Below are 13904 nucleotides of genomic sequence, written 5' to 3'. Positions count from 1 at the left end.
GCGGCGACGGCGAGCGAACAGCGGGCGTGCGGGCGAGGCCAGGGAGGACGGCCAAGGGCGCGGTCGGTGGCCACGGCTGGCCGGGAAGGCATGACGGGGCGGAGGAGACGGGGCGACGGTGAGTGCGCAACGGGCACGACCGAAGCGCGACAACCGCGCGTGGGGGGGTGGTGACCGTGGCGACCCAGGAAGAAAGGGGGCGAAGGGGGACGGTGGCGCTCACTTGCGAGCAGGGAAGGGGGGCGACAGGGCGCGTTGGCGTCGGTGAGGGAGGGGCGATGGGGCGACGCCGACGAGGTGGCGGAGCACGGCAGCAACGAGGCGGCGCCGGGGATGGGCGCCGACGTCGGAGGCGCAGGGTGGTGCGGGATCGAGCCCCTCCCCGATCCAGAACCAGTCCAGTGGGAGGGGTCCGGGGAGGAGGACGAGTCGTCGGGCGAGAGGGGGGGTTCTCCGGCGAGGTGCGCCGCGGGGCGCCGGCGTCGAGGATCAGCGGCGGGGTCGAGGGGCGAGCACGATGGGGTCGTGCCCTCGATCCAGATCGTGGGAGGGAGTGGGAACAGGGGGAGTGGGGGATCGGGTGAGTAGCTAGGGTTCGGTCGAGGGGGTATGTTATGGAGGGGAGTAGGTGGGCTGGCCGGTTGGGCCAGGTGGGTCGGCCAGGTGGGTCGTCTGGTCCAGTTGGCCAGGGGGCTTTCTCTCTTTTTTTATCCTTTTCTTATTTTCTTTTCTGTTTTATTTATTTTAGTTAGCAAAACAGTTTTACAAAAATACAACCCCTACTCCTAAATTAGCATAATAACATAGGCCACCTACTCCAAAAAGTTTGGTGATTATATAAACTAGATTAACATTTGTTTAGTATTTAAAAGCATTTAAATAATTGTTTTGCTGCTGTTTTTACTTACTATAGTGCAGTCAAATACTTTACAAAAGTGGGGTTTCTTCACCAATATTTAAAATGGACTATTTGGCTCACTCCGAACATTTTAGTTTTAATATTTGTAAACTTTTATTATTTGCTTTTATTTAAATTTTGAATTTGTTTCGGTTCTGAACTATCGAGAGTTTATCAACAGTAAACGGGGTGACGTGGCATCGTTAACGTGGGATTACTGTAGCTTAATTATCCGGGCGTCACATTGCCATTACCTCGATTATTGATAATTCGGACTGGGCGAGTATCCTTATCTTGCCCATTAATTGTTGAACTTCTGCACTGTCTTCCTCCTTGAGGCTTCGAGGATGCTAGCTGTGGCGTTTCCTCAACAGAGCGCTGGAAAATTCGGGGAGACCCATTCGAACTGGGTCGGGGAGAGCGACATCTTCAATATAAAACCACTCCGAGGGCCACTCTTCGGATGCCTTCTTCGATGTGCCGGACAAGTATCCGGACCCGGCTATGCGCCATATTTCGGCGCTGCCCACCTCGAATATGGATCCCTTTTGGGAGCGAGGGACGAGGCAGAAAAGTTTCCTCCATAAATCAAAGTGGGCCTCGCAGCCCAGGAATAGCTCGCAAAAGAGCGACATAACCCGCGATATGCAGGATGGAGGCCGGGGTGAGGTTGTGCAGTTGGAGGCCGTAGTACTCCAGGAGACCTCGGAGGAAAGGGTGGATTGGAAACCCGACGCCTCTTATTAAGAAGGATACGAAGCACACTCGCTCCCCGTGGTTGGATTAGGGAAATTTTCCGCCAAGGCTTCGCCTGTAAAGGAAGTTAATCCTGCCCGGACGGGGACTAGATCCGCGGGGGGAAGGAATCCCTTCGTTTGTAGCTTGCTCAGCTGGTCATGGGATACTGAGAATTTCTCCCAATCACCTTTTTCGGAGCCGTGAGGGCGGGAGGAAGAGTTGGGAATGCTAGCCATGCTGGAATTGTTTCTCCTAGCAGGCTCTAAGGATTTTCCGCCTGGTGCAAGATGGCATCTGAGATTTAGTCCACTTAAATATACGCCTTTCTTACATGGCTAGGGTGTTATGTGCAAAAGTACTCTGACCTTTTGTGTTCGCTCGACACGTGGAAGCCAAAGCGATGGAGGCGTAGAAGCTGATGGGTACGACATTAAATGAAAAAGACAAGAAATGACTCTTTGGATCAGACGCATCGAAGTATTCGGAGGAAGAACCTGCCTTGCAATGCCGAAGACTATCAGCGTGTCGGACACCTCGTCATTGAAGCCTGGTTCGGGGGCTACTGAGGGAGTCCTGGATTAAGGGGTCCTCGGGTGTCCGGCCTATGTGATATGGGCCAGACTGATGAGCCATGAAGATACAAGACAAAAGACTTCCTCCCGTGTCCGGATGGGACTCTCCTTTGCGTGGATGGCAAGCTTGGCGTTTGGATATGAAGATTCCTTCCTCTACAAACCGACTCTGTACAACCCTAGGCCCCTCCGGTGTCTATATAAACCGGAGGGTTTAGTCCGTAGAGGCAATCATAATCATACATGCTAGACATCTAGGGTTTATCCATTAAGATTTCGTGGTAGATCAACTCTTGTAATACTCATATTCATCAAGATCAATCAAGCAGGAAGTAGGGTATTACCTCCATCTAGAGGGCCCAAACCTGGGTAAACATCTTGTCCCCCGTCTCCTGTTACCATCAACCTTAGACGCACAGTTCGGGACCCCCTACCCGAGATCCGCCGGTTTTGACACCGACAGCAACGCCTTCAAGAAGGAAGCGAAGCTAAAGCAACGCCACAGATCCAGCCACCAAGGTCTAAATCTAGGTTTATCCTGCAGAACCAGTCCAAGCATATCTGAGGCATGCTAGAACTAGGAAACACGGAAGACAAGGTAACAACGTAAAAATACGCCGCCGAGGCCTCCTTAGAACTAAGAAACGCGGAAGTCATACATCAAAAAAAAAAAGAAACACGGAAGTCAGGGGTCCCCACTCGTCGAACCACTGACAAGGCTGTCGAATGGAAGAGAGGAAGAGGACCGAGGCGACGGCGTGAAGGAGAACTAGGTGGCAGCTAGGGTTAGAAAGGAGCGAGGAAAAAGGTTTCGTTGAGTGCACGCGGTTCCATCTTGAGAAAAAATAACTATGAAATTAGAAAGAAAAAAAAACATTTTCGCCTCGAGACCACCAGCCAACGACATATACGGACGCGAGCGGTATACCTCGGTATACACCTTGGGCGTGCTTGGTGCCTGCATAGAGCCCAACCAGGCCCTCGCGGGAAGCAAGAGGCCTGTTTGGTTGCCTGGTTTCACTGTTGGGCGTGCATCGCACACTTCTTAAAGCAGCCCAGAGGCTGGCTCGTTGGAAACGCTGGAATCCGCAGTTTCTCGTGAGCCAGGCCGAGCCGAGCGCAAGCGAGTGGGCCCTTGCACGAGTGGAGACGGGAGGGATGCGAGGTGATTACGTGAGGTCTTCTTCAACCTCCAGTAAGCTCTTATCTAATCTCCTCCCTTTGATCTACACAACGGTGCTTCGGTTTGAGGTAAGCTCTACACGAAAAAGATGCACCTCGATGCTACGGTTCCATTCAGGTGATCGGTTCGTAGTTTCGTCGGCCGTAAGTTCTTAATTTCGTCTTCCCGTTTGGAGCTATTCTGGACGAATTTTGTCAGATTCGTCGCGCACGATCGATCATTTGAAATTTCCTTTAACCAGCAGCCTAATCTCGCAGTTCCTCACAACATTCGTGTTGTAAGTTTTTAGTTTCGACGATCGTAGCTTCATCTCTCTTTGAACAACAGTCTACTGCACTGACGCCGCCATGTCGAGCTCCTCTGTCCTCTGCTCAAAGCCCTCCTATTCGTCCCTCTCGACACCGACACCCTTCCCCTTGATCTCCTTGCCCGCGCCCTACTACACTAGAGTCGTTTCCGGCGTCACTCATCTCGGCCCACTCTCTGTCGTCCTCCTACTGTACTGACGCTGCAATGGCGCGCACACTGCAGTTCGCCGCGCCGCCGACGGGGTCGATCATCTTGGCCTCCTCTCGGCCTCCTCTCTCTCGTCCCACTACACTGGAGTCGTTTCCGGCGTCGATCATCTCGGCCTCCTCTCTCGTCCTACCGCACGAACAATACCATGGCGCGAGCACTGGATTCTCCTCCCCTGTCCACTGTCTTTGCGCGAGCACCGCAACTAGTTCGCCGACGGTGTCGCTCGCCGTGCCGCCGACGGTGTCGCTCGTCGTGCCGCCGACGGGGTCGCTCGCCCACGACTCCATGCTCGTCATGTCGGATACGGCGCCACGGCCACTATCCACCGCAGTCGCCATGGTCCGGCGCACACTGCATTTCTTCTTCGCTTCCTCTGCTAGCTCTTAACCTTGTGTGCTAAGTGCAAGTGCTAACTGTTAATCATACCCCATGCAGGCAACCAAACAGCGTGTAGTTGTATGCGCCGAGACAATGCAGACAACCAAACAACATGCCAAAGTAGATCCCCTAATGCAGGAAGTCTATATGCAGGCAACCAAACAACTTGTAGATGTCGCATATGAGGCTATTTTTTCAGAGTCAGACTGGGTTGAGATGTGTATGCAACGCAGGTACTATTCACTACGGCAACCAAACACGCCCTCATGTGCATGCAGATGGAGTTAGCCGGAAGACGTCCACCGCCGGCCGGAGGCCCTGCACCAGCCGGCCGCTGCAGGTGCGATGAGCCCTATAGCTCCGTGCGGTCATTAAAGACGAACGAGCAAGCAGGCCAAACCACCCACACCGGGGCCTATCTATCATGATGTTGCCGTCTCCTGCCTGCTCCGGCCATCCAGCTAAGACAGCAAGCAGTACAGTGCCGGACAGTGGCAGTACTCTCCGGTCACGCATTGTCGCCGTCACCCTCGCAAGGCGGGGCATTGCTCCAAATGCAGATGTATCATCTGCATTACACGCCATGATCTGTAGTTCCAGCGGCAGCTACGTACCACCAGCTCCGGATGATTAGGGCGAGTACTGACGCCGTACTCGGGTTCAGGTTCGGTGGATGGATGCGTAGTGAACAGGGTGAGGTGGGGCGCGTGCACCGTTGTCACAGTGGCAAGAAAATGCTTGGATTCTCCTTGTGGCCTCGATGGCCTAATTAAAACCCAAACAGTGATCGCGTACATAAAATCCAGAAATCCAGCACATGTGAGCTCTCCTTCTTTTGGCCTCAGGCCGACCGGTGATCGCCGCACAAATCCAATCCTGACATGACATCCGTACGGAACATGCACAGAAGCATCTGATCGGCAGTATAAAATCCATGGAGTAGTTCGTGGTTTTGTCTTTGCAGCTCGTGGATCCTAGGTCTTTGACATGTCAAACTTGTGCAGGCTTTCTGTCGAGCTAACTAACGCCATTAAAGAAACAGAGAGGGTACTTAACCTCAGATTCTTCCAGGGGCGAACCTGAGGGCAGAGACCAGCTAGGAATGGCGAGCAGGGCAGCTGCTCACGAAGGCTAACCAACCGATCGACCCAACTGATCCATGATTGACATGGACCCGGCCGTGTACGTGCGTGCACCCTCCTGCGGTCCTTCCCGTCCGATATTAAAATGGTTCTGACAGCCATGGAGGTGATCCATGCCATGTTCTCCGCGAGCCGCTTCACGTGGCCACTCGCGCGCACCTCGCCGGTGTTGACTGCTACGTTGGAGTAGCTCGGCGGTGGTGGTTGGCCGCCGCTGCGTGCTCGGAATCTGTTAGGTGCTAACCATAGATTACGCGCACAATTACGGTTGGCTGCTCTGCTGCCGCTTCATCCATGGCGCCGATGCAAGGCAAGTAGGGTGATGAGTACATGCACGTTGCGTTTCATTTTCGCAGAGCAGCAGAGGTCGGTTGGCTAAGGAGCGATGGGGAGGGCGGGGAGGTGGCTGAGGAACTTCTTGGCCGGCGGCAGGAAGGATGGGAAGAAGGACAGGCCGCACGCCGAGGCGACGCCGGGACCGGGACCTGGGGCGACGCCCAAGGAGAAGAGGTGGAGCTTCCGGCGGCCGGTGGCGCTGACGGCGGAGCAGCCGGGGCGCGGCGTCGTGCCGCGTGAGGTCGACAGCGTGGGCGCGTCTCGGTCGTCAGCAACGTCCGAGGCGGGGTTCGACGAGAAGAAGCGCGCCGTGGCAGTGGCTGTGGCGACCGCGACCGCGGCAGACGTGGCGGACGCCGCGGCGCAGGCGGCGGCCACTGTGGCACGCCTGTCCTCCCGCAAGGCGCCGCCGCCGGGGAGCCAGCTCGTCGAGGAAGCGGCGGCTGTCAGGATTCAGGCATCCTTCAGAGGCTATCTGGTATAATTCAGACCAAACACTTCATTTTTCTGCTCGCCTTCTTGGGACCGACTGACGTGCATGCACGCAGGCGAGAGCGGCGCTGTGCGCGCTGAGGGGCATCGTGAAGCTGCAGGCGCTGGTGCGCGGGCAGCTGGTGAGGAAGCAGGCCAAGGCCACGCTCCGGTGCATGCAGGCCCTGCTCGCGGCGCAGTCCCAGCTGCGCGCGCAGCGCATGCGCTTCCTCCAAGTCCAAGACCACCACCCCCACCACACACCGCCGCCCAGGCCACGGCCGTCGTCGCAGCACTCGAGGCACCGCAGATCGTCCTACGTAAGCTCACCTTCTTCACTTGCAGCAGCCGGCGGTGACAAGCGGAACTTGGCACGATATTAATCGTTGAATTTGGGCTTGGAACATGCAGGAGATGGACAGGTCGAGCGAGGAGAACGTCAAGATCGTCGAGATGGACAGCGGCGAGCAGCCGGCGCGGCGCGGCGGGGCAAGGGGCGGCGACAGGCAGTTCTCCTCCGTCGAGTACCACCACGGCGGCAGGTCCTCGCCGGCGCCGTCGGCCATGACGGAGCTAAGCCCGAGGGCGAGCAGCTGGCACTTGGAGGACCGCCTGTCCTTCGGGACGGCGCACAGCAGCCCGCACTCCCACTCCCACAACGCGCCGGCGGCCATGACGGAGCCGGCGGGGTCGGACCTGCCGTTCCCGAGCTACATGAGCAACACCGAGTCGTCGAGGGCCAAGGCGCGGTCCCAGAGCGCGCCGAGGCAGCGCGCGGCCGCGGAGGCCCTGGAGCGGCAACCGAGCAGGAGGAAGGGGGCGGAGCACAGGAGCGTGCCGCGGGGCGCCAGGATGCAGCGGTCGTCGTCGCAGCAGCAGGCCGGGTCGGCGCCGCGCCAGTCGCCCTTCTTCCACCGGCCGTGGTCGTCGTCGACGTCGGTGAGGCTGGACACGTCGACGGCGTCGCTCAAGGACAGCGAGTGCGGGTCCACCACCAGCTCCGTGGTCACCGCGGCCACCACCGTGTCCACCGTCTACAGCCGGACCCGCTCGCTCGTCGGATTCGAGGTGACAACTCTACACTCAAGCATCTTACACATCGATCAACTGCATATTATGACCACTGCTGTCATTTTAATATCGTGGCATATCTTGTCCTTTTTTTTCCAGGTGCGCAGGAGCCTGTATTGATGAGTTGCAACATAAGAAGCCACATCGGGAGCTTCATGAAATGCTCATGAGAAAAATGCTTGATAGTCTCGTTCGTGTGTGTGTTGATAAGAGATCAGAGCCTAGTAGAGTGTTGTACATACGTCCGAGTCAAGTACTCTTTTTTTTTTGGCTCTTCGAGTCAAGTACAAGTGTACATTTTTTATACATAGTGCATATCTGTGACATGATGACTCCGAGGTACCAAGTGTAATTAGAAATGTACTGGCTTATCACTAGTGGCACGGTGTAATAAGCTCGCAATTTGCTCAGTCAAGACTCAAGAGTTCCAACGTACTCACCCAACATACTAGTACTCAACTTGAACCTCCAGGTTACTTTTTTTTTGAGACATCCAGGTTACTGTGGTTGGGCCAGCAACCAGTTGCTGTGGACAACAGTCATTACAATTTGCTGTGGGCCTGCATCCTTAACTGTCGTTGGACCATGTCTGGGGCCCTGTGCGGGCCGCACATTTTGTACCAATGGTACTATGAAAATTTCAATTCTAGATGTGTCAAAAGAATTCGAAATAATTTGTGAATGTTCATCACACATGTGTGTCTACATCCTCTAAGAAATCCAGATCAAAATATGATATATACAAAGAGAAACAAGAAAGAGAAATTCAGCATGAATAGTGTCAATAAATAGAAAAGGATGAATAGTGTCAAAACGACACTATTCAAATATGGATTTTCTCTTCTTTTTTTTCTTCTGTATATTTCGGATTTTGATCTGAATTTTTTAGGGGTTGTAGACACATATGTGATGAACATTCACAAATTATTTCGATTTTTTGACACGTCTAGAATTGAAATTTTCAAAGTGATACCATGGGAGCACTTGAGTGATGGTATCACTTGATATTCTCCCCATGTCCCTCTCCCGGCCGCCAAACACGGATCAAGATAGCCTAAAAAAACAAGGATCAAGAGACCATGTGCATGCGTTGCCGCACACGGTATCTGATCCGGCCATCCAATGCATGGGAACAAATGATGCGTATCCCTGTTTTATTTTGTCTCTTGATTTCAAATGTTAATACCGCACATTTAATGGTGCATTAGTATGTCAGATTCCGCTAATCAATGGATTTGTTTATACGGGCTGACCGCTGACGGACACTTGCCGTACGTGGTGGATACCATGCCGCCCATCAAGCCTCTTATAAAGCGAGGGCATCTTGACGTACGGCATTGATCTTGTGTGTGTGTTACCAGCTGTGAACCGGACTGTCGATCGGAGGCGTCAATGGCACGACCAAGCATGGGCACCGTCGCTCTCGTGCTGCTTCTCGCCTGGTGCTGCGCGGTGACCACGGTGCGAGCGACGGAGTGGATCGTCGGTGGCGACAAGGGGTGGACCTTCGGCATCGCCGGCTGGGAGAACGACAAGCCGATCCAGCCCGGCGACAAGCTCGGTGAGTGACCCGCAGGACCGATCACACGCAGCCAGTTGTTGGATCGTGTCATACTAATATTTGTGTGATTTGGTTGTCAGTGTTCAAGTACGAACCTGGAGCGCACAACGTGGTGAAGGTGGAGGTGGACGGGTACATGGAGTGCAAGGCCCCCGACGGCGCCACGTTTCACTCCTCCGGCAACGACACCTTCGAGATGCCCGGCGGCAAGGCCTACTTCATCTGCACCTTCCCCGGCCACTGCGAGAAGGGCATGAGGATCGGCATCCCGCCTAGATAGGAGGATTGACTGATTGATAAATAGCGCGACGTACTCTCTCGCTGGCTAGTTGAACGATAAATAAACTGAGGGTGCTAGGGTGATGTAATGTTTGTGTGCACGTCCTGGTTGTTCTTACCATTAGAGGTGCGCGAGTAAAAAGGCGATGAGACTAGATTTTGCCCCATCCCATGCCGGTAGATTTTGGTCTCCCGTCATGTCTGCTGATTCCACCCTGCACCGCCGCACCCCTCTACTCCACTGGAAACGAACAATTCGAGCGTTCCTAACAATCCAGCGCACGCATCTATCGTCGAACTAGTCGTTGGATCAACTGTGATCGGACAGGGGATGCGTACACCAGTTTTGCAACACGATCCAACCTTTTTAGGTGCAACATCGGCTATGTTGCAGAGAGACCACGCAAGCATCGGCCTCCTTCCCGTTTGCTACGTGTCCCATGAACTCATATCCCGCAAAAAAAAAAACAAAAAAAAACTCTACACAACGTTCCCCAATCTCATATCTGGAAGTGACCTCATCTCATCCTCTTGAACTGACGCCTGCCGAGGGTATGCAATGCATGCCTTATATTTTTGGCAAACAAAAATTCATAAGAGCATCTACAGCCGAACTTGTCAAATCCGGCCCCTAAGGCACCCCTCATATTTGTCATTCTACATCTGCTTATCTCATATCCGGCGCCTTATATCTGTACTACCCATGCACACGTTGATCTATCCTACGTGATCAAATGACGGACAACAAAATTGAGCTGCAAAGGAACACAAGATCGGCTACAAATGGACATAACATACTTCACCACATTCAAAAGATTATAGTTCGTCCACAGACAAGTTCATAAACTTCTACAACTAAAAACAATATCAACATTGAGGAGGAGGGGGCCGGAATCACCACTTCCTCGCCGGGCCTTTGCCCTTTTCGGTCGCCGGCGCAGCTATAGGCGTCTGCGGCTGGTGGAGGATCTTGGTCATCGGACGACAAGCTGCAGCTGTCGCCGCTGTCTGAGTCGGAGTCGGATAGGACGATGAGCCCCTTCATCCGACGGACCACCCTGTCTTCTCCCGCTTCAGCCTTGCCACCCGAGCCTTCTCCATCGCTGCCTCCTTCGCCTCGCGCTCCGACTGCTCAATAGCTAGTCGGAGCGCCTTGGCGTTCTTTCGTCGGAGCCGGCGAGCATCTGTCTCTGCCGTTGTGAGAGAGCGGCGGCACACCCAGGCGAGGAGACGCGCGTCCTCATCGGCGTCCGGCTCTGTCCCGTGGCAGCGGCGCGCGGACTTCTGCGCCGCCTCCCTCTCCCGTGCACGCTGCCTCCCGCGGCGCGCGCCTCCGACTCCGGAGTGCACATGCGGGCCGGAGGTGCGGGCACAAGCACCCAGCGCTGGCCGCTTGTAGGAGCAGTCAGCGGGGGAAGGAGACGATGCAGGGCCGGCGCGGACTGTGCTGACCGGGCGTCGTTGTGCGCGGGCCGGGAGGGTCCAACTCCGGCATCCGCGCTGCACCGGCGCGGGAGGTTCGGTGACGCTTCAGATCCGGAGCTGCCGTCGGTCTCCACCTTGGACCGCTCCAGCGCAATGCGGAGGGCCATCTCCTCCTCGTAGTCGAGCTTCGAGCCAGAATCGCTGCCGGAGCTCCTCATGGTGATGAATGGGATCGGAACCGGGGAGAGAGAGGAGTGGACGGAGAGAGAGATGCGTACACCAGTTTTGCAACACGATCCAACCTTTTTAGGTGCAACATCGGCTATGTTGCAGAGAGACCACGCAAGCATTGGCCTCCTTCCCGTTTGCTACGTGTCCCATGAACTCATATCCCGCAAAAAAAAAAACAAAAAAAAATCTCTACACAACGTTCCCCAATCTCATATCTGGAAGTGACCTCATCTCATCCTCTTGAACTGACGCCTGCCGAGGGTATGCAATGCATGCCTTATATTTTTGGCAAACAAAAATTCATAAGAGCATCTACAGTCGAACTTGTCAAATCCGGCCCCTAAGGCACCCCTCATATTTGTCATTCTACATCTGCTTATCTCATATCCAGCGCCTTATATCTGTACTACCCATGCACACGTTGATCTATCCTACGTGATCAAATGACGGACAACAAAATTGAGCTGCAAAGGAACACAAGATCGGCTACAAATGGACATAACATACTTCACCACATTCAAAAGATCATAGTTCGTCCACAGACAAGTTCATACACTTCTACAACTAGAAACAATATCAACATTGAGGAGGTGGGGGACCGGAATCACCACTTCCTCGCCGGGCCTTTGCCCTTTCGGTCGCCGGCGCAGCTGTAGGCGTCTGCGGCTGGTGGAGGATCTTGGTCATCGAAAGACGAGCTGCAGCTGTCGCCGCTGTCTGAGTCGGAGTCGGATAGGACGATGAGCCCCTTCATCCGACGGACCACCCTGTCTTGCTCCCGCTTCAGCCTTGCCACCCGAGCCTTCTCCGTTGCTGCTTCCTTCGCCTCGCGCTCCGACTGCTCAATAGCTAGCCGGAGCGCCTTGGCTTTCTTTCGTCGGAGCCGGCGAGCATCTGTCTCTGCCGTTGTGAGAGAGCGGCGGTACACCCAGGCGAGAGAGAGAGAGAGAGAGAGAGAGAGAGAGAGAGAGAGAGAGAGAGAGAGAGAGAATGAGCTAGGGTTTGAGCTTGCCGTCCGGATTGGGGTTTTTTATGGGATCCGTGGTGGGCCGGGCCAGTCAGGCGGACGCGCCCGGGCATGCCCGGGCCGTCCCATATTCACTCTATATTTGGGCTGAATATGAGGGGTGCCGGTTAGCCCGGGCGTTTGTCCGCAGTTTGAGAGATTTGGTTGGGTCGATTTTTTATGACCAGTCACTGACCGAACGGCCTGCGCGATCATTTGAGATGGGTATGACAGGCGTGGTTAGATGCACTAAGCTCTTTTTTTAGAAAGATATAAGCTCGACGTGAAACGGAGAAAAGAACGATTAAGCGTCATTTGGGCTTATATTGGGCTAGTACGTTGCTAGTACTGTGCTACTGGGCCTTATCTAGTTCACTGGCTAATTGATTGATCGTGTGCTACTGGATGGAAGGGCATTTCCTATTTGGCGCCACAGCCGCCAGTTAACGTGCATTTTGTTAACGGGCGCCTGTGGCGTCCGTAAATGGGCCGGCCCATCTTGGCGCCGGTTGACGGCTTTAAAAAAAAAATTGTATGAACTTTTTTGAATATTGATGAACCTTTTTTAAATTTAATGATCATTTTGTCTTGAAAATGGATGCACTTTTTTTATTTATGAACCTTTTTTCAGTTCCATGAACTTTTTTTAAATTTCTATGAACTTTTTGCAAATTTAATGAACTTTTTCTAAATTAGATGAACTTTGTTTCTATTTGAATGAACTTTGTTTCAAATTGATGAACTTTTTTTAAAGATATGAACTTTTTTTAAATGGATGAACCTTTTTTCTTTAAGTCTGTAAACCTTTCTTGAATTCATATTTTTATTTTCATAAAAAAATGGGGACAGCACGCTAGTGGGCCGGCCCATGCTAGCAGTGCTGCAGGCGCCGGATCGTTAACGGGTGCCTGCAGCGCTGTATAGGAGCTCTCCTATTTGGCGCCACAGGCGCCAGTTTTTTTTTGAGCGGTAAACCAACTATTATAGACTAGGAGTGCGGTTTACAGGAATAACAAAAGGGTCATGGGGAAGACCCAGCCACAGGTGGCGACCAACATCTAAACTAGAAGCAAATTTTGCTAAATTTTGAGCATCAACATTCCTCTCGCGCCCTTCAAAGATAAACTCGCATCTATAGAAGTCTCGAGCTTGGGCTGTAATCTCCTTGATAATAGCACTGTATTTCCCCTCCGTTTAAGTCTTGATTTCTTTGACAACTGTTTGACAGTCACAAGCGATGATAACTTGATCCAAAGATAGATCAAGTGCAAGGGCTAGAGCTTCCCGGCATGAAAGCGCTTCGAGAGTTGGTGGATCAGTAATATCGCTAAAAACCATTGCCGACGAGCCAAGGAACTGACATGTATGATCTCGGCAAACCGTTGCCGCTGCACCTGCTCTGCCATTCCGTGAAAGGCCCCCGTCAACCTGAATCTTGGCCACCCCATGGGCTGGCGCTATCCACCCCTGCGATCTGCTCCTGTTGGTGTTTGATGATACCTGGTTCGTTCCTTTCACCGGAACCTGTATGCTTGCTAACTCAGCTATGAAGTTGGTTATGAAAGCATGTGTTGCATGGGGACTCTGTAGGACGCCCTCATGGATGACCTTCCTCCGAACTAACCATATAGCCCAGAAGGCCACCAGCATCTTGGTTAGACTAGCATGAGGTAGTACCTCGATCGCTGCAAATAACCACTGTTTTGCTCTCGGTTCCGTTGAAGCTTGGATGTAATCTGCAACATCTTCATCTACAAGTGCCCAAACACACCGAGCAATCGAACATTCGAGAAGTGAGTGTCGCCATGTGTCCTGCATCCCGCACAACTGACACTTGTCATCGTCCGACATGTTTCTGTTGTGGCGAATGTCCTCGGTGGGGATCGAATGCCTTGCTAATCTCCATAAAAAGTTGCAAATCTTCCCAGGAACTTGGACTGACCATAGAGAGGTCCATGCTTTGGAATCTGCTTCATAATCAGACGATCCTGCTCTGCTTTCTAACCATTCCTCTCTTCGCCTCTTGGTATCAACCAGCATGCGATATGCTGATTTTACCGTAAACAACCCATTTTTCTCAAAATTCCATGCCCA

At 53.3% G+C, this 13904-nt stretch overlaps 2 protein-coding genes across 2 annotated transcripts; both read left to right on the top strand.

Annotated features, from left to right (window-relative positions):
• The first annotated feature begins 5371 nt into the window (after positions 1-5371).
• On the top strand, positions 5372-7718 carry LOC123098497 (protein IQ-DOMAIN 19). Its single transcript, XM_044520497.1, has 5 exons — positions 5372-5666; positions 5787-6244; positions 6315-6557; positions 6649-7305; positions 7408-7718. Exons 2-5 carry the CDS (start codon positions 5816-5818, stop codon positions 7426-7428), a joined length of 1350 nt encoding a protein of 449 aa, XP_044376432.1. The 5' UTR covers positions 5372-5666; positions 5787-5815; the 3' UTR covers positions 7429-7718.
• A 932-nt stretch (positions 7719-8650) lies between these two features.
• Positions 8651-9315, top strand: LOC123100261 (basic blue protein). The gene is made up of 2 exons (XM_044522211.1): positions 8651-8869; positions 8950-9315. The coding sequence occupies exons 1-2, from the start codon at positions 8701-8703 to the stop codon at positions 9147-9149; spliced, it is 369 nt and encodes a 122-aa protein (XP_044378146.1). The 5' UTR covers positions 8651-8700; the 3' UTR covers positions 9150-9315.
• The last annotated feature ends 4589 nt before the right edge of the window (positions 9316-13904 follow it).

This window comes from Triticum aestivum, chromosome 4D (assembly GCF_018294505.1).
Source record: "Triticum aestivum cultivar Chinese Spring chromosome 4D, IWGSC CS RefSeq v2.1, whole genome shotgun sequence".
In the NCBI taxonomy this organism is placed as follows: domain Eukaryota; kingdom Viridiplantae; phylum Streptophyta; class Magnoliopsida; order Poales; family Poaceae; genus Triticum; species Triticum aestivum.
The sequence above is the reverse complement of the archived record's forward strand: the minus strand, read 5'-3'. Positions and strand labels throughout refer to the sequence as shown.

Coding starts and splice junctions, on each gene's coding strand:
- LOC123098497 (XM_044520497.1), top strand. CDS start 5,816: ATGGGGAGGGCGGGGAGGTGGCTGAGGAACTTCTTGGCCGGCGGCAGG. Junction 6,245..6,314: donor CATCCTTCAGAGGCTATCTG/GTATAATTCAGA, acceptor GCATGCACGCAG/GCGAGAGCGGCGCTGTGCGC. Junction 7,306..7,407: donor GCTCGCTCGTCGGATTCGAG/GTGACAACTCTA, acceptor TTTTTTTTCCAG/GTGCGCAGGAGCCTGTATTG.
- LOC123100261 (XM_044522211.1), top strand. CDS start 8,701: ATGGCACGACCAAGCATGGGCACCGTCGCTCTCGTGCTGCTTCTCGCC. Junction 8,870..8,949: donor CCAGCCCGGCGACAAGCTCG/GTGAGTGACCCG, acceptor TTTGGTTGTCAG/TGTTCAAGTACGAACCTGGA.